This window comes from Eutrigla gurnardus (assembly GCF_963514095.1).
Source record: "Eutrigla gurnardus genome assembly, chromosome: 8".
NCBI lineage: Eukaryota > Metazoa > Chordata > Actinopteri > Perciformes > Triglidae > Eutrigla > Eutrigla gurnardus.
The window spans coordinates 5,754,423-5,775,039 of NC_139922.1; the positions used below are offsets into that span (position 1 = coordinate 5,754,423).

Consider the following 20,617-nt stretch of genomic DNA (forward strand, 5'->3'; position numbering starts at 1 on the left):
ATTTATTGTGGTAATGTGAAGTCATAAATTAAATTTAATTCAAGTAAATATTACTTAATCATTTCATAGAATTAAACAAAGAAAAGCTTAGTTAAATAAGAGTAAGAACCACTAGTAATATTTAACTGGATTTTGCAATTAAAAAATGCAATGGTAATTGAGTAAAATTTACTTCCAATAGGTGAGCAATACTGCTCATGAAATTTACTTGAGTATTTTTTGTAAAGAAAAGGTGTTTTTAGGAAGTAAATGCTACTTAGAATTATGGAGTAAAAATTACACGGGATTTCTGTGTGGAAAAACTGTCCTAACTTTTTTTAAGTAAATGTTACTCCAAATTTTTTTCAGTGTATGTACTTTAGCGCTAGTACTAAGTCATTCGGCTGATAGCGGCTATCTTGACCAATGCTGACCATCGCTAAAAATGCTTCCGAGGGGGTGTTTGGCTGGACGTCATGGTGGAAATTACCTAGGGTGCATTTCACTCCGAACCATCACTTTAGCCCAAAAAGCATGAAAAAATATCAATCTGTACTATTTTTATAGCAGTTTTTCTAAGTGGACATTTATGTTCCTAGTGACTATTGAGGGTATTGAATTTTGAATCTTACGCTTCATAAAATCTAATAATGCATCAAAGTCAATATTTTGGATTATCTTTAACCTATCCATGACTGATTTGAAATAAATGGTCCAGCCACCAAAAATTTGTTTTATGGAAAATAACTCATTTTTGTGACATCAAGTAATCAAATGGGCATTTAAAGGATTAAAATCCTCAAAATGATTAAATGTTTGGTAGTTTTGAGCAGGGCGGAAGTTGTTTAAGAGATTTATGCAAAAATAAAGTAGAAAAGAATATTAATCGGTTCACTTTTTAAAGCAGTTTTTTGGAGGTGGACATTTTTGTCCCTAGTGGACAATTAGGGTAGTAAATTAAAGTGGTGCCTAATAAAACCTATAGAAACGAAACACTACAACACTACAGAGAAACGTGTGACGACCCCACCACTCCACTAGAGGCCTCTGTGTTCTTTGCTGCTTTGCTCTCCCTTTGCAGGTTTCCAGGTCGTGGGAGGGTCATCTTCTTGATGAGACACCTGGCTGGTGTGCTGTCTATATAATGCTCACCCTTCTGCAGATCTGGGCTGGCTCTTGCTGGCTCTTGCTGCTGCAGCCATTGCTTAGTTCTATTTGTTTGCCACACACTCACACACATGCTAACACTACTGATTACTGACATTTATATATGTTCTGTTGTTTATGGTCTTGGTTGGTTGTGAATAAATGTTAAGTTAATTTCACTCGATAGTCTGGTCTCCCATCTTTGCCACAGTCAAGAGCCGGGCTGTGACAAGTGGGGGCTCGTCGGTTTTCTTGTTGACCGGGTTGTATTAGTGTAGTTGGTAAGATCTGCTAGGTGTGACGTCAGTGAGTGGTTGTACCTTTTTTAATTCAGTGATTGGTGAATGACTTCACATTCTGTTGACGCGGGAGACTTGGACTAGAGTGGTAAGCAAGGCATTTTGTTTTGGTTAATTTAAGTGGCTGTAACAGGAGGAAATTGTGCTAATGTTTTCTGTGTTTTGTCCTATGTGTGATCACTAGAGTTGCCGTTGTTTTGTCCCTGATAGGTGAAGAGCAACTTCCCTTGGAAGATTGCTGGGGGGTTTTGTAGTGTGGTGTTAAATGTGGCTGGAGCAGTAGTCTCGGGAGCACGTCCCAAGCTGCTGGTGGGGTCGGCATTTACTGCTTGCTCCACCGGGCTTGCGGGTTTCAGTGCGTAAATACCCACCGCAAAAACGCCTGAAGACTAGGGGGGGGAGTTAGTTAGTTAGTTTTGATTAGGCAGTTAGAGGGACAAGACCACGGTAAGGTTTTTGTTGTGCTGGAGCTGAGTGATGGCTAGTGTGGAGGATTGTTTGCGGGCTCCATCAGAGGAGTGGTTGGAGCGCTGCTCACGGGAACAGTTAGTGAAAATTGCTGAGTATTATGAGTTGGATGTTGGGGATAAAAGAATGAAGGAAAACATTAAGGCAATTGTGAAAGCTAATCTGTTTAAAACAGGGGTTCTCAGACCCAAGTTGCATGTTGCTGGTGCCGGGCTGGATGTTTCGGATGCGCTTGTTAGTGAAGTTGGTTTGACGTTTGAGCAGAGGAGGGAATTGCTTCTGCTGGAAACGGAACGGGAGAGAGCGAAAACGGAACGAGAGAAATTTGTTGTGGAGAGGAAGCGAGAAGCAAACTTGAGTTGGAGGAGCGTAGGCTGAGTTTGGGTGGATCTGAGACAGGGGTGAGTTTTTCTCCTAGGGTCTCTGGTGTATTTGATGTTGTGGGGTAGCTTGCGGTTGGTTCCTCAGTTCTGTGAGCGTGACCCAGACATTTTTTTTTCACTCTTCGAGCGTGTGGCCGAGGGTAGGGGGTGGTCCGACTCTGATCGCACGTTACTTTTGCAGTGTGTGTTGACGGGTAAAGCACAGGAAGCGTACTCTGCTCTAACTATAGTTGAGAGTAGAGAATATGCGACAGTTAAAGCTGCAGTGTTGCGCTCATATGAGCTTGTACCTGAGGCATATAGGCAGAGGTTCCGGACATGGGAGAAGTCGAGTAGGCAGACACATGTTGAGTTTGCGAGAGAGCAGTGTACTCATTTCAGTCGCTGGTGTTCTGCTGTGAAGGTGGATACTTATGGTGCTCTATGTGATCTAATTGTTTTGGAACAATTTAAAAACTCTGTTCCTAGTCATATTGCTGTGTATATCAGTGAGCATAAAGTGAAGACTGCCGCAGAAGCTGCCACCCTAGCAGATGAGTATGTGCTCACACACAGGATGGAACATGAGTAGAGATAGCAGGAGCGATGCCGGGTTGCTCAGTACTGCAAGTAAGTGGGAGGAAACGCATTATCATGGCCTGAGTAGACCAGGGCGTTCTGTGCAGGGTCGAGTGCCAGTGGACTTAGGGAAGGTGTGCCACTTCTGCAAAGGCCAGGGGCATTGGAAGGCTGACTGTCCCAAAGCTGGACGTGGGAAGGAAGGAGTACAGGTTAAGTCGGCTGCGTGTGCTACCTCTGTGCCATATGTCGGGCCTATTTCTTGTCAGCAGGTGGAGGCTGAAGTGAAGGAAGGTTTGAAGGAGCAACCCAGTCTCATAGAAAAACGTACCTTGGCTACGTTGGTCCAAAGTGCAAAAACGTAGAAGGACTACAATAATGGCCCCTTTTTTGTGTTACTGTTACATTTTTCTGCTTATACTCTTCCTATTGGTTTGCGTCCAAGTCACGTGACCTTCAAGATTCCGGCCGTGAGAACAAAAAACATGGCTGACGTTTCTCTCATTTTTAGTGGAAAAACCAATATTTTGAGTTCGTTTCTGCATAAAAATGCGTTTTGATTACATTTCTAGCGAGAAACATATATTTTATTTTCATAGTATTTACTCAGTGAATGTACATAATCACTCGCTTGCTCGTTTTTGTGAAGAATTTTCAGATCTCGCCAGGATAATGTGACACTGCAACGTTTTGGTGGCTATGGACGCTGCTATCACCTAGCATTAGCAGTGGCCCCAGATTTCACATAGGACTCCCTTGCGATTTCGCTCCGTCTGACGGTTCAAACCCTCGCCCACTGCATGCGTTGCGTCTGAGGTTGATTTGCTGATCAATACATGGCACGGGAGGAACTAATGCTGATAAAGTGATGATTTACGATCGGATGTTTGTCCGCTGTGTTTTATTTCGAAATCTACCGGATCCTCTGTGCATTTAACTTCCTGTGTGGTGCGATCGCATTGGTGGGTTTTGACCTTTACGCGTTAGGGCCCCACGAAGAAGAAGAAGAAGAAGAAGCAGAAGAAACGAAGAAGAAGAAACGAGGGAGAAGAAGCCGGAAAAGGCACAGCCAGTCTACGTATTATATATTAGAAATTATCTGGAAAAGGTAAAAGAGGAGGAAAAGGAAGCGTGGTAAAACAACTTGACCAAGCTAAATAAATGAATCATCTTGAACCTGACGATGCCATATTCCTGGCTGATGCTTTCCTGGATGGGTGCAAGGTAAATAACATTATCTCATTGATGGAAAAATCATACTGCTAATTACAAGGCTACCTTGTTTAATGTCTTTATATTTAAATGCAAGCTAGTGCTGAACTGAGTTCACAATAATTCTGCGTTCACACAAAGCGCGATAGACGCGAATTGAGCGGCAACTCTACATTGAAAATCAATGTAATTGGCGCGATGACACGCCATTATGGCGGCTGGTGTGAACGCTTATAGCCAATGGGAGTTCCATTCAATATTGTGTCATAATGTTTCACTTTCTTTTTTTAATGTAGAAAGGGTTTTCTAGATCTGTCATTACAGTACAGGACCACAACAATTAGACTGAATTTTTACTATTGGTTTTTATATAATGCGATGTTTGTAGCTGGCAATAACCTTGGGGGGCGGTGGGTTATTCTGTGGCTGAATTGTTTATTTAGGTGGATCAGCATGGACACACAAAAGGAGGGTCAAAAAAATCCACAAAGCCGTGTGTTTGGCTTGATGAGGACAAAGATGGTCAACCTCTGCCAAAAAGATGTAGAGCTGGGGAGAAACGAAAGCGAGATTCAGCCACTGGTTGGTTTTTTGTTTGTCTTTTCATCAGTAGTTGCATTCATTATTCATTGAGCAAGTTCTAAATGGATATTCATACTTCTGCAGTGTCTTCAGCAAGCGCAACACTCCCCTCTGCTCCGTCTACCGACACAAGTGGAGAAACTGTGATCATCAATTTAGGTTTTTTTTTTCTTTTTTCCCTTAATACTTGTTTCCTTATTTGTTATGTGGTAATTGCCCAGATTTACCATTGCCTTCTTCCCTTTTCATTTTCAGACTCCCTCATTCAAGATGTCCGAGACCTCTTGGGAAGTGGTGCCGAACAACCTCTCCCCTCACACTGGAGGAACAGGCAAACTTCCTCTCTGGAGAATTGGAGAGTGATGAGGCCCTTCATGGTGAACAATATGTTGTCATCTGAGAAGCCCAAGGAGGGGGTTTGCCATCATTGTGGACACAAGGCTGCAGTAGTGATGTGTAGGGACTGTTTACCGCGATCACTCTACTGCACAGCCTGTGACCTTTCCACACATGAGGCCCTGGTCCTTCATAACAGAGCATCCATGGTGGAGGGGTTTTTCAGACACCTGCCGCCATCCACTTTTGTTCAGCAGCATGAAGAAGGGAAATTCTCCTATCATGAAAAAGGTAGTTTTTAAGTCTCAGGTTATATAGACTATTTTACATTTTTATAGAAGCCCAGGTTTACTCCAACAAACAGGCTGGATGAGGTTTTGTTTGATAGAAACAACACCCTCACTGTTGGTGACTTTTTGGTTTCATTTACTCTAAATCTAAACTAATTCTGCTTTTTAGATTGCATGTTACCAATTGTTGCTCCCTGCTGCGACTGCTCTACTGGACAAACAAGCTTTTCCAAGGGAAAGCCAATTATTTTAATTGGAATGAATGGTAACTTTTTTTATTTTTTTTTATTTCTTCATATTGTTTTTTATTCATTTATTTATTTTTGAGAGATTTTTTTTTTCTCTGAATTTCAGGAAGATACAACCTCTTTCTCCCGTCAGTAAACTGCTCCTGTGGAAAAACCTTGCCAGTGACCATAAGTGATCTGGCTGAAAGTGGTTACTGGCCAGCCACTGTCAATTTTGAGACCTTGTACATGGTGGACTTGTTCACCACGTATGAGGATCTAAAAATCACTGCCCCAGGGATGTCGCGACAAGCTTTTGTCAGCATGCTCGAGTGTCGATCAAAACTCTTCGGGCGAGTGAGTGGATTCATGATTTAAGTTATCTTGTTTAGATCACCTTTTAAATAACTGATTCATTGTTAGGACTTGTTCTTACAATCCCCAAAGTTTCAGCACACATTTCTTGACAGACAGAGCCATTTTTTGCGTCATGACCACAGTGTGAAACCGACCTTCGGCACATTGTCAGTTGTGTACTAATAACTGCAGGGTTACTTACTGTTTTGTGTTGTTTTTTCACTTTTGCTCTCAGAGTGGTAAGATATGTGGGGACACAATGCAGAGGGCCTTCCTCGAATGGGCCTATGCCAAATTTGAGGTTGACAAGCTGTCCCAGGTCCAGCATTTCCAGTGCCCTGCATGCACACCCTCAATGTTGGCAGTTGCAGTGGATGGGAACCGCAAATTATATCGTTTCAAAAGCCAACCAGGGTGTGTAACATTCATGTACAATGAAATGCTAATGAGCCACAAATTACTTTTATACTGTAAATGTAACCCACATCTATATATTTCTTTCAAGACCTGATGGGTTTTTTGATGGAGTCTTTTTGGCCAGTGATGCTGAGGTGTCCTCCTTTGTTGATTACATCCATGGAACAACTGGACATGTAAGCTAAATTTATATTTCTTCATGTGTAACACCTCAAATTTCAATTTTTTATGAATGCTTGTAGCCTGTTTTTTCAAATTTTAACATTATTTGGTTTATTTAAGTAATAGAGTGGCATTGCTGTATCCAATGCCATAATACCATGATTTACAGCTTATTTGGTAAAATTTAACTAACTGTGGAAATGTCTGTATTTGCCGTCATCTGTTTAAGAATCCAGACAAAGGGAGATGTGGTGCAGGTCAGTGGACAGCAGCACGAGAGTCTGCCAACAAATCTGCAAGCAAACTAGACGAGGAAGGTGTTGAAGTTGCTGTCTGCCGTCATGGGGTTTTGCTGAAGGGACTGAATATGTTCCGTGGAGAAATATTTGCGTACCCATTATATCTCCAGAAACATCTAGCTTCACAGACCATCCAGTTTTTTTGCTCTGATGTGGTCTGCAAATATTGGCCATATCTGCAGAGAGTTGTGGACCACTGTCCAGAGTTGGAGGACTTGCTGAACATGCGCCCATTTCTCTCCATCATGCATGCAAAAGCGCATTCATGGATGTGTGAGGTAATAATGACAGTCAGATGTATTTCTTACCATTTGTACCACACATTATGATTGTCTGTTCTCTGCCCCCACTTTTTGTTTTACTAATGATAACGTTCATGTAAATGTGTTACAGTTAAAATGGGGAGGACGCAATCAAGAAGGAGCTGGAACAACAATCGGAGAGGAGGTTGAACAGGTTAACAGCTTCCTCTCCCGAGCAGCCATATGTTCCAAGTACATGTCAAAAGCCGGTAAGCATTTGTCATGTATAGTTGTGTCCAAATGGAGACCACAAGCAGACATATTTTTTGTTTGTTTTGAATGTAGCACTATTTCTTATTATCGTCTTTGGTCTTGAAGTGGTTCTGTCAGAGCTTTTAGGTGTGATTGGGGTCGTTATCATGTATTAATCCTTCTCCAAATAGACCAAACCAGACCTCTCTACAATAGAGACATTGCAGGTGTCCAACTCCTGAGTAGACACACAGCCCCAGACTTAAATATTTCCCATATTCCCCCTTCTGAGAAGGGGTTTGAACACTGATGCTTGGCCTTTGCATTTTAGAGTCCCATGCATAGGTGCTCCTTTTCAAAACAATTGTCTGTTCAGCACTTTTACACTTATCAAGATTCTCTTTATAATAATTTAGCTTTTGACACGTTAACTAAGTGTATGATTCTTTCCAGATTTATATGGCAATATTAGAGAATGATCAATGTAGTATCTGACCTTTGTTCCTCACTGTGAACCTAAATTACTGCACATACATTGTGTTTCTAGTTCGCACAGATATGCTAACAATCCAGGCAAGTGGCTGGAACAAGCGAAAGGCAGAAAACCTTGACCGGACACTGGCCAAAAGATACATCAAGGTGCTAACTAGGCAAATATGTACAGTATAATCACATTTTTGTTTTTAAATTGTCTCAGCATTTGTTAACAGATATTTCTTTTGGACAGACTGTACAAAGGATTACAGAGGCAACAAAGGACCTGGAGAAACTCACCGCTGAGTTATCTCTACAGCAAGACACAGTCCAGCAGTGGGTGTCTGATGTTCAGCAGTGGACCTCAGGTACTTTGAAAAAGTTATTTTATTGCATATTTTAAATAATCATTTGGCTCTGCTCTTGTACAGGGGATCTGAAAAGAGGCTGATTGTAAACTGAGATGGGCATGAATTAATTTGTTTGTTGTCCTCCAAAGGAGCAACAATCCAAAATGACCTGCAGAGGAACATCGAGGGGCTATATATGGGCATCAAACAGCGAAAATTTCAGCTGTATCGTCAGTCTGGTGAGACAAGAAAAGGCCACTAGTAATGCAGATTTTTGGAAAAAATTAATTCACTACTGATTTATACATAGTAAAAACAGTGAAGCCATTTATTAAAAAAAAATGTTGTTGATGTTTGAATCACTACTGGACAGGGTTTGTCTCGTATTTCCGTCTTGAATGCAAAAAAATAAACTAGGATGTGTTATTGTTTTTCACATCTGTAAAATTGCATCCTTAAATTCTAATGGATAAACTAGGTACATGAATTGCACCCTTCAATACTTTATAAGGAGGGATAGAAGTAAATACAATTCATATAGTGTATATAATATTTAGTATTTTAATCGTGATTAATAGCGATTAATCACTGAATTGTAATGGGATTAATCGAGTTAACTTTTTTAATCGTTTGACAGTATTTCCAATATTTCTGCAAAGTGCAGAGATGTCCTGACCTACCAATTTTGTCCTCTATTTCAAAATAGTTCAAATTATTTTGTATGGTGCTTTTGTGTGGTCATCATGTGAGTGCTCACTATCATTTTGTGTTTCTCATTGTAGGTGGGAATAAGCGAAGGCATCAACTGAGAAGAAAGATTGCTGTTGAGAAGAAAGCCCTGGAAGTTGCCATCAATGCCCACAATGCTACTGTGGGGGAAGTTGAAAAACTCCCTCCTCCCAATGAGCTCCTGGCTGTGGACAACTACTCCTGGCCATGGGAATGTAAGTACTTCCTCTGAAATGCAATGAATACAAATTGTTTGATGCACATCTGAATGTACATATGAAATCTGATGTAAAAAATGTAAAGACACTGGGCAATATGCCAAAAAAAAAAGAATGCCGTAATTTGTAAATGGCTGTGATCGAACTCCTTTCGCAAAGCGCTGGGGTTCCTCCTAGTCCTTTCAGGGTTTATTTCTCTATTGTAGTAGTACACCCACAGCAGTAAGCAGTTTAGGACAGGGTTGTTTATGAGTTGGTTCGCTGTTTGTGGATAAATAAGACAGAGCATGATCATCATTATCACCTGTTACTAGTGAACATGTTTACCAGTGGAATGATCCCAACAGGTGGTTTGGAGTTGACAAAAATGTATGATGTGGAAAGGGTCAAGCATGCCAAATATTTCCTGTCCCAATATTTTTATAGGAGGTTGTAAGATAACACTTTGATGTAATGTATTGCAGGTCATGGCGATATGGTGCAGAAAAAAACGGTTTTTGACAAGGTAATGCTGCTGGCTAGACTGAAAGAAGAAGAAGTTATTGTGGTTCGTGAAGTCAAGCAGCACATGGAGTACATGAGGAGTGTTGCTGGACTGATTGAAGAGCTTACCTCTCAGCTAACTGAAGACACCAACAGGAAATGTAAGGACAATAAAAAGTTTGTCTTTTTCTTCAATTTGCTTCACTGGTAACCACTTGGCTTATTTCTTCTTCTTTTTTTAATGTCACATTCTCAGGCAGTACAGAGGGATTAATGGAGAACGGACGTGAGGGACTACTCTGTGTGCTGAAGAGAAGATTGTGTGAAGTTCAAGCACAACTGGCCACAGCACGCACAACATACAGAAGTATTGTTGGACTGCAAACATTGTCTTTAGATGACTTCTCTGAAGAGGAAGACTCAGAGAATACTTCCTCAACTGATGAGGAGCTGGGAGACTAGTTATTGTATTGAGATGATATGTATGACTGTGAAGATGTCTTCACAGTGTCCATCCATCCATCCATTTTCTACCGCTTATCCTGCATTCAGGGTCGCGGGGGGGGCTGGAGCCGATCCCAGCTGTCATTGGGTGAAGGCAGGGTACACCCTGGACAGGATGCCAGTCTATCAACATGTAGAGACAGACAACCATTCACTCTCACATTCACACCTACGGGACATTTAGAGTCACCAATGAACCTATCCCCATCCTGCATGTCTTTGGACTGTGGGAGGAAGCCGGAGAACCCGGAGAGAACCCACGCTCACACGGGGAGAACATGCAAACTCCACACAGAAGGAGTTTAACCCGCGACCCTCTCGCTGTGAGGCGACAGTGCTACCCACTACACCACCGTGGAGCCCTTGTCTTCACAGTGTGTTGAACCCAAACATCAGTGCTGTAATAACTTCTATGTGAAACCTGAGGCTATTTTACTGCTGTTGTAAGATGTCTTTGTGTTTAAAGCATGTATTGCAAATTCCTCTGAAGCTGTAAAAATCCATTGTGTTAGCCCATTAGCCTGGTGATTCACAACTGTCAAACATGACAAATTACCTTGTTCTTTTTTCTATCATTACATTTTCGAAATTTATTTTGCATCCCTACATAGCTTCACTGCAGTTGTGTATCGTTACATACCTCCTGCTGTTCACATATTGCATTGTTACTCTTTCTAACTGTGCTATTCCAGCTTGTGTTTCCACATGTTAGTATATGAATACTCTCTCACACTCACTAACACACTCACACACACCTTCTCTATCTGAAGATATATAGTCTTTATTTTGAAGAGGGCATCTCTTAGCTCTAGAAAGCCGACTTTGTTGATTTCACCCAGTAAAGTGAATTGTTGTTTCAACTACAGTCATGTCTCAATTGTTTGTTGTTCATTTAAGTTAGTTTCCTGTTTTGTCCCATTGTGTGAGTTGTTCCTTTCAGGTAAGTCTGTAGTAAGCATTAGGCCTATACACTAAGGTCTTGAATGAATAACAAATGAAACAAATACATTTAACCAATAGTCTATAGGTCTATCATATGCTGTTATCTAAGTAGATTTTTTTCTCTGTTCATGCTCTTATGGAGAGACTTGCAGGATGGCAACGAAGCAAGGCAGATTGTGTGATTGTTACATTTTTGCCTATGTTTTGTTTTGTGTCCCAATCACGTCACTCTCAAGGTTCCTGTCGGGAGAACAAAAACGACGGGCAGTGGAAAATAAAGTATCTCTTGTCTTAAAGATATTTGTGTTTTATTATGCAGCACTACATACAAATATGTCGGGTTTAATAATCACGCCTTCAGTTATGAAAATTAAATGTGTCTTATTTTTTTTTATTTACATTTTTGATAGCGGACATTGGCCGTTACTATTGAGATGAGGACAGCAGAGCAGTTGGCGCACTGGTCTCCTGTTTTAGTTCAGATATATTCATTAAACAAACATTGTTGTCTTTTCTTAGCATAGATCATATACATGCAGTATAATTACTTATTAGACAGTGTGTGGTATTTGATATATTGGGTAGATATATGTTTTCACTACCCCGGCACAACTACAATGGGGTGCCAGGCAAACACGTTTTTGGCATCAGACTTTAAATATTGGCTTATTCAACCCCCCACCACTTGGTGACTATGCTCACATTATGTTATAGCCCATGTCAACACCTTTCTACAACAGTTGGTCTTATCTATAACCCTTTTTGTCCCATAATATAAGCCTTCAAAATATTCCCTGAGTTTAAGGTTCAAAGGTCAATATCTCAAAGCCAGAATAATATAGAACCTTCAAATTGATATATGTTACTCTCCAGGTCAAGACCTTTCCAGTGATGTTGCATGTAACAGGCTAGGGTTCAGAGAGCATTATGAGTGTGTGTGTGTGTGTGTGTGTGTGTGTGTGTGTGTGTGTGTGTGTTTGTGTAAATAATGACCTAACAGTCATTCAAATCATTTCTACACAAACAATCTCCCAATACATCAAAGGAGACAAAGGTAGATTGACAACAAGGTAGACTGTTTGTTTAGTAAACCTGCAAAATGACTGCAGTGTGCTCGTCCAAACATTTCACAATCACAGATTATAATGTGCCTAAAAACAGAGAGTGGTCTTTGGGTTAGGCCTACTGTTTACTGCCGTAAATCAGCTATTTTTTTATTTTTTTTGCGGGCACATCCACAAGGTCGCATCTTCACACAGCCGTCTAGGCTGCATCATTACGCGTCCATTGTACCATCTATGGCCAGTCCGTCACTGCCCGTGACCAATGCGGCAACAACAGTGGAGAAGTTTTAATCAGGCCACGGACACCGGGACCCAGGTTGACCCCATGTTTGACAAGTGGAAATCCCGTTTTCGGTGCATTCATCTCTCGTGCTGCACTTGTCACTGTGTGTGATATTATGCGCTTATAAAGTGGCGGGTGATATATAAATCGATTTGCCCGGCATCGATTGACTTAGTTTCAGTACCGCAGTGGTGGACAGGTCCCGTTAAGAGCTTATTAAGAAGCTTCTTAGGGGGGATCTTAGTTCTCCTAAGAAGACAGTTAAGAACGCGTAGTTTCAGTACCGCAGTGGTGGACAGGTCCCGTTAAGAGCTTATTAAGAAGCTTCTTTGGGGGGATCTTAGTTCTCCTAAGAAGACAGTTAAGAACGCGTAGTTTCAGTAACGCAGTGGTGGACAGGTCCCGTTAAGAGCTTATTAAGAAGCTTCTTTGGGGGGATCTTAGTTCTCCTAAGAAGACAGTTAAGAACGCGTAGTTTCAGTAACGCAGTGGTGGACAGGTCCCGTTAAGAGCTTATTAAGAAGCTTCTTTGGGGGGATCTTAGTTCTCCTAAGAAGACAGTTAAGAACGCGTAGTTTCAGTAACGCAGTGGTGGACAGGTCCCGTTAAGAGCTTATTAAGAAGCTTCTTTGGGGGGATCTTAGTTCTCCTAAGAAGACAGTTAAGAACGCGTAGTTTCAGTACCGCAGTGGTGGACAGGTCCCGTTAAGAGCTTATTAAGAAGCTTCTTTGGGGGGATCTTAGTTCTCCTAAGAAGACAGTTAAGAACGCGTATTTCTTTCAGCGTCTTTTGCACATGCGTTTCCATTGTTTTCTATGTAGCCGCGCGCCTTGTGGGCGCAAAATCCGAAGCGACGCCGATGCGGCGCGCACGCGGTTCGACGCGCCTTTTTTCGTGCTGTCAGCAGAATGATTTTTAAGTCTATTCTAAATCCTATAGGAAGCCACTGAAGAGAAGGTAAAGTGGGAGAGATGTGCTCAGCATCACTCTGAGAGAGGATATTCCTAATCTTTATACTAGCTATAGCTATACTGCGCAGGTGAAAGAAGGCAGTCCTAGTCACATGCTTTATGTGGGAGCTGAAGGAAAGGTACAGGTAAAAAATGACTCCAAGGTTCCTCGCAACAGTGGAGCGCGCTCCTATTTACTTTTTTTTTTTTTTTTTTTTTTTTTCGCGCTCCTATTTACTAAACGTAACAGTGTCACGAAAGTGGCATCACGTTTTTACGTGTGGGCAACGTAGCCGCGGGAGGTCGCTGATTGACATGTGGGTTGCCCTATCACAGAAGCACAGTGGTCAGCAGATTGACAAGTGAGTGAGGGAGGTGTTCCGCTCTCCGCCACGAGTCACGACAATTCATATCGTGCATCCTAAAGGTAGGTAATGAACACGTAGCCTACTACTGATATCAACATATGCTGACGGAACCTGAATAAGAACGATAATTAGCGCTGTCTAAGCCAATATTCATTAATTATTTACCATGATTTTATAGGGATGTGTCCAATGATATCGGGGTTTATCCAGCATTAGCTATAGGCCCTATTTGCCACCGAATTAAACGTTAGCTGTAGTTGGCCGCAATGTGCTAACCAGGTCAAAATGATAAGTTGAAAACTGATTCCAAATTCACATGTCACTGCAGCCGAATCAAAACGAGATAGGAGCTACAGTAAGACAAGTGGTAAAATCATACAAAAACAAATAACGAGATACCTAGATGAAAACAGAAATCAACTAGGAGCTAGTGTATAGGAGACTATGTGATATGGGTTATTGTTGCATAGAATCAGTATTTGCTGCAAAGCAGTTAATTGGATGTGATGCTGTGAACACCATTGAAACAGTGCTACATGAAGTGTTAATGTCTGACATGACTGATAATGCTGAAGTAGGCCAAATTGTGATAACATTTAATAACCAAAATGACAAAGGAACTGCATTATTTAACTGTTGATTGTTTTATCCATTAGTTTCAAGATGCCAAGAGGGTCAACCACAACAACATGTGTCAGCTGCAAAGCAGCAATTGGTGTTGCCACTAAGACGTGCAAATACTGCCAGTCAGTGCAACCGAAAAAACAAAGACTGGCAAAAAAACTGATGAAATTTGAGGCAAGGAAGGAGATGTGGTTGAAAAACCAAAAAAAAAAACAAACCACCTCTCATGTAATGGATGAGGCGTCTGTCTTGGTATGTGTTTAACTTCTGTAGTTATTATTTACATAATTCCAGCCACAATGTTTCAGACATTTATAATTGTTTAGATTTTGTATACATTATATAATATATTTCTTTATTTTCAGGTCGAAAAGTTAAACACGTTAGGATGCAAGGCAATTGTCTTTTTTGCAAAGCAAAAGAAGAAATCAAACACCTGGTCTGCACAAGTCCTCCACCCCAAATGGCAGCTGTCAGACCAGAGTGAGAAATGCCTTGACAGAATGAAGGCCCTCTATGAGGTCTTCATTTTTGGTAAGTGTGTGTGATTATTTAAAATCTTACTTCACAGTCAACATACAAAGAAATGTAGCACAGAGACAACAATTACAGTTGTGAATTTTCTTGGTACAGCTGTCACAGGGCAAACCGCAGTGGGCCAAAAATAGCTATTCACCTGTTGCTTCATCAAATTTGGTCTTCACTTTATCTAATAGGTGTTTCTTTTAGAGCTACGTCAATTAATTGATATTTCATATGATTAATCAAGAATAATAATAATAATGATAATAATAAATGTTAAAGATCTCAAAGTGCTACAAAGTTAAAAGCAAAGTAAAAATGCACACACAATAAAAACTAAATTAGTGTCATATATATTAGTGTTAGCAGTCATAGGCCTTTCTGAATAGAAAGGTTTTCAGGCCTGTTTTAAAAGAGTCCAGGCTCTGGGTAGCCCTCAGCTGGATTGGGAGGCTGTTCCATAGGCGTGGTGCAGCTGAGCAGAAAGCTCGGTCTCCCATGGTGGAAAGCCTGGTGCTGGGGACTGGGAGGAGCAGGGTGTTTGTGGATCTGAGGGTACGGGCGGAGAATTGTAAGGAGATGAGTTCTTGAAGGTAGATAGGTGCGTGTCCATAGATGCATTTGTGAGTGAGCAGCAGAATTTTGTAGTTGATCCGGAATGAAACAGGGAGCCAGTGCAGTGATTGAAGGATGGGGGTGATATGCTCATGTTTACGGGCAAAAACTGGTCAGCCTTTTTAAACATTTTCCGATGCTTTATGGACCTAACAATTAATCGATTCACTGAAAAAAATAGTCAACAGATTATGAAAATAACCGTTGTTCACAGAGCTAGTTCCTTTTACTAATCAGTGAGCCAGATAGCTCACTGATTGTCTGCCATACATAGCAAAGGAGTCAACAGCAAGAGGCATTGCTCAACTCATCTTCAAGAAACTATAAACACATATCTCCACTTCACATGATGTAATGAGATCCTACATTTTGCATCACAGTACAAAATCAGCCTGACCTTGCCTCAGTTTTACAGAGAGCATAGAGTCCATAGGTCAGCATTTATGGACAGAAGAATACATTTCCTAATGGAGCACACTCACTGCTAGAAAAAGGGGACATTTTTTCCTATAACATGAGTTTAATAATTTCCTCTTTTTGTACCATTGAGGTTGTACTAACCAGCAGCCCACCACCAGTCCTCCTCTCATCCAGCCCACCACCAGTCCTCCTCTCATCCAGGCCACCACCAGTCCTCCTCTCATCCAGGCCACCACCAGTCCTCCTCTCATCCAGGCCACCACCAGTCCTCCTCTCATCCATTCCACCTCCAGTCCTCCTCTCATCCAGTCCACCATCCAGACCACCACCAGCACTGCATGAAAAGTCGGATTTTCGTCCCTGTAAACGCCCGAAAATCTCCCTAATTTTCGGGAGTTAACGACAATTTACAGGCTGCGAACGCCGCGTTCGTCTGTGCCGAAAATTGTCGGAAACGAACCACAGCGAAGGCTCTAATTAGCATATGAATAGCGGCGAAACCCCGCCTGGCCAGAGATGGCTTGAATATCCTCACTCAGGATTGGATGAAACCACTAGTTTTAAACAAGTATAATCGCTCGTGATTGGTTGGCAGATCTGGTCATTATAAATGTAAAGCCAACCCACGTTGGTAGATCTGTCACTATTGGTCAACCTGATGAGTCATTATAAATGTAAACCCCACCCCCGTTGGCAGATGTGTTACTATTGGTCACACTGGGTCTTTTAAACAAGAATAATCACTAGTGATTGGTTAGCAGATCTATCACTATATATATATATATATACATATATACATATATATATATATATACACACACACATATATATATTTATACATATATATACACATTTATTTTTATTTATTTATATATTTATAAATATAAATATGAATGAATTTATTGAGGAAAGGAAAAATTGCCAGGAGGAAGTATTCAAAGAAAGAGCTTTATTGACAACACAACACACAAATGAACTGGCGACATTCTGTCCGAATTTGGTCAATTTTACAGCCGCCTGCGGTGCATGGCCCTGTACTTGGGAGTCTTCTCTAATCGCGACTGTAGAGTCGCACAGAGCTCGGTGAGCTCCTGGCTACGAGAGGATGGAGGTCGCACAATCCATCCAGACACCCCGCCAACGACGCCGTCCTCCTCATCAGACATCATGTCTGTGGTGGCGCACTTCCAACGGTCCGCCTCATCGCCAGCAAGCACACTCCGTCTCGCTTCCAGCAGCTGTAAAACAATCAATAAAGACAATCAGTACTGCGCGATGCACTGCGCATGGACACAACACATCTATTAATGCACCTGAAAATAGGTTTAGGTAGGTTTGGTCACATTGACCAAAGACGGATCTAATAAGTCTAATAAGTCTTACCCTCTTTCTCCTGGAACGACTCCGAGCTGACCTCTTCACAGCTTCCGCCTGCGATGCGAGATCAGGCTGTGTGTGTCTGAAGCTCCTGCGTACCGTTTCATAGTATGTCTTACAGGCAGCTGGAAAACAATTAAATGAGTGGTATGAATAAGAAAACTTAAGTCACAGTAAAATTAAAACAAGGAAGAAGAAAACAGTAAAAGTTACTTACACACAATGGCGTCACTATCGGCGTCAGAAATCCGGACTTGCGGACAAAGCTCCGAGCAAGTAAGAGGTCACAGCTTCGTTATGAGGCGAGGTTCGTCTGTGAAAACAAAATGAACAGTTAAGATCGGTATCTACTGTTAACGCATCTATTTCCTTATACAGCAGAATGAAAGCATATTCTTTAAATCGTACCCTTGCTCCGGTTCGTAGCGCCTACAATTCGTCTCAGAGTTGTGAAGACGGCGTACTGCTTCCTGTAAAAGACCAACAACATACACTTAACAAAGCAACTTAACGTTACACTGGTTCCTCTCTCTTGTTCTTTTACAAGGCTACTATGCTACTTTTAGCTTGGACTATTAGCTTTTAAGCTACTTTTAGCTTGGGCTTGCTTTGCTAATTTTAGCTTAGCTAGCAGTCACCGAACATATTCTTACCGCAATCATCCTGAGAGTCTCCAGCAGTCCTGGATATAAGAATTATAACATTTAAACCACATTTTCTTAAGTGAAGCCTCTCAGAGCAGCATTCCTGCTGCCGGTGAACGTGAACGTCTCCGCCTCGTTCCCCCCACTGAATGAGGCGCCCGGTGTCTGCATCAGTCCCTTTAACGGACAACAGTGCACGGCGTTATTAATCACCGTTAGTAAATATATAACCACGGTTTAACATAAGCACTATATTATTTTACGTCGGTAAAAACGGCACATTTTCCGCTTCGCTTGCTCTCGCTAACCCCTAAATGGTAAATTAGCGTCAGTAGGCTAGCCGGCTGGAAGGACCTTCGATTCGTAGCGTTAACGTACAATGCCAACAACAATAAAGTAACGTTCATTATCAATACGATTTAAAAGTCAGCTGGAAACATAAAAGTCATGTTACAGTATACTTACATGTGTACGCGGTTTGTGTCGGGCTCCTCGCCAGAATCACCGCAGTCGTCCGCCATTATCCAAAACTTGTGAAGTCAGACGAGCCGCAATGCATTTTGGGAAGTTGAGTAGATTTAGCAAGGTCCGCTGTACTCAGAAATTCTTGCCAATGCAGTATACATCCGGGCATTTCTCGCGTGCACAAATTCACATACTATTGTATGTGAACGCACTACGTACTCAAATTTACGTCACAATTAAGTACGAGTAGGACGTTAGTATGGCATTTCGAACACAGCCGAGATCTATGATCTATGAACCCATCCTTGACCCTCTAGCAGAACTACGACCAGCCATTATAAAGCAGTTTATAGTTGTTAATGTTGTGTCAAAAGGTACTGCATTTAAACATGTTACTGCGCAAGTTTCCTGGCTTCATCCCCATCCGGACAGACATTTTTATGGAGTTTGGAGCTTACAGGGAACAGACACGTCATACCCAGCATCATTTCTGCCTGTTGAGCGCATTGCTGGGAGATGTGTGGTTAACACATCCACTGTGCATTTAAGCACAGAAAGGGTCACTGTAGTCATGCCACTATGCACAGTGGTTGAGCTCTAGGAGACTGTGATGTTGTTTGCATGAATGTACATTTTACCTTTGTGGCAAAGCCTGATTAAAAGTAATTGTTGAAGCAAATTGTTTTGTGTATCTTTGAATGAAGATGAAATTAAGTTATATCTTTGAATGAAGATGAAATGAAGTTAACACCTTTCAGAAAAATGTCACCTGGGGGAAAACTCCCCCTGCTACCCTGATTTGCATTTGTATAGCTCACAGCATTTTCATTTACATGTTAAAGCCTCCCCTAGGATTACGGGGAGGGGGGTCATGGGGGGACAACTGCCAAGCAAGGCCCACGTCAATTCCCGGCAATTTACGTCAGTTTTCGGTGTTTCCTGCAAATTGCCGTTTGCAGTCGTAAACCTGAACTTCCACGTCAATTTACAGGGCCGCTAACTGACGAAAATCCCACTTTTCATGCAGTGCAGTCCTCCTCTCATCCAGCCCACCACCAGTCCTCCTCTCATCCAGCCCACCACCAGTCCTCCTCTCATCCAGCCCACCACCAGTCCTCCTCCCATCCAGGCCACCACCAGTCCTCCTCTCATCCAGTCCACCATCCAGACCACCACCAGTCCTCCTCTCATCCAGCCCACCATCCAGACCACCACCAGTCCTCCCACAGAACTACCTCAGCAGAAAGGTGGTAAGTTCTGCTGATATTTTCAAATAGCATACAAATCATGATTCAGTTACTAGTCATGTTTCTTTTTCATATCTTATTTAATCATGGTATACATGATAACCATATAAAACATTTAATCTGCCTCTCCTTCTTAAACTCCTGAAATAATACTCAAAATGAAGAAATTTATTTAAATTTAGAAAAGACAAATACAAATGACTGATTAGAGTGAGGTGACTTCTGAGGTGTTATACCAGTAACTACTGTAATATGTATGTCTGGATTACTTGCCTTTTAATTATTACTAAAGGGAAATATAATGTTTCAAAATTCTGACAGGCTGATTGACAGATGCTTAATCAAAAACAAACTTTCGGCAAGTGAATTAGTGAGGGGGTATAGGCCACGTGCCACCAGAACAGCTTCAATCTATGTAGGAACTGATGATGATGGAGAGCACAGTTGCACATCCAAAGTCTGCTGTAGGTGTTTGGGGCCTCCTTTTTAGCTGTATAGAATTCACTTGAGTCTACTGTGTATTTGGACAAACTCAGTATGTGCTAACACGTCAAAATACATGGCCGTAACAATTCACGTCCTACACTGGTTTGTGTTAATAAATGATGACTCAGCAAGTTTTCATATTGTGTGGGGAGAATGAATTTATGTCATCACAATCAGTTTCTTATTTCTCAGTTTGTTTATATGTGTTTATACATTTATAAATTAGGCCCCTGGTGATCATACAAACCCCTATTCCTATATTCAATGAATATACAACAAAGACAAGATATTTAATAAAGAAGGACAACCTCCGCGCTTCACCTGACAGACTGGATTGCAGACTGGTGCGTCTCAGGGCAGGAGACAGATGAGTAATAGGTGAGGAAAGGATGCTGGAGCACACGGTGGACGATGCTGGAGCACATGGTGGACAAGTCTTCTTCAGAGCAAGCTTACTCTTCTTACTCTGAAGAAGACTCCACGGTGAAACGTCAGCAACTGCACCTTAATAAATTGCTTAAACTGACCGTGTGCTACAACATCCTTTCCTCACCTATTACAAGATCTGAGAGGTCCTTTTCGTCTTTGCCCCGAGGCACACAACGTCCATGATTTCCAAAAACTATTTTAAATGTGGACAGT

General features: G+C 41.6%; 1 protein-coding gene across 1 annotated transcript; it reads left to right on the top strand.

Moving 5' to 3' along the window:
* Positions 1-4,041: 4,041 nt before the first annotated feature.
* On the top strand, positions 4,042-10,666 carry LOC311017561 (uncharacterized protein). The gene is made up of 16 exons (XM_084015990.1): positions 4,042-4,057; positions 4,489-4,627; positions 4,712-4,786; positions 4,883-5,254; positions 5,423-5,518; positions 5,608-5,837; positions 6,073-6,251; positions 6,343-6,430; positions 6,646-6,993; positions 7,109-7,226; positions 7,757-7,848; positions 7,937-8,051; positions 8,183-8,272; positions 8,816-8,977; positions 9,445-9,624; positions 9,720-10,666. The coding sequence occupies exons 4-16, from the start codon at positions 4,990-4,992 to the stop codon at positions 9,923-9,925; spliced, it is 2,169 nt and encodes a 722-aa protein (XP_083872116.1). The 5' UTR covers positions 4,042-4,057; positions 4,489-4,627; positions 4,712-4,786; positions 4,883-4,989; the 3' UTR covers positions 9,926-10,666.
* Positions 10,667-20,617: the final 9,951 nt, after the last annotated feature.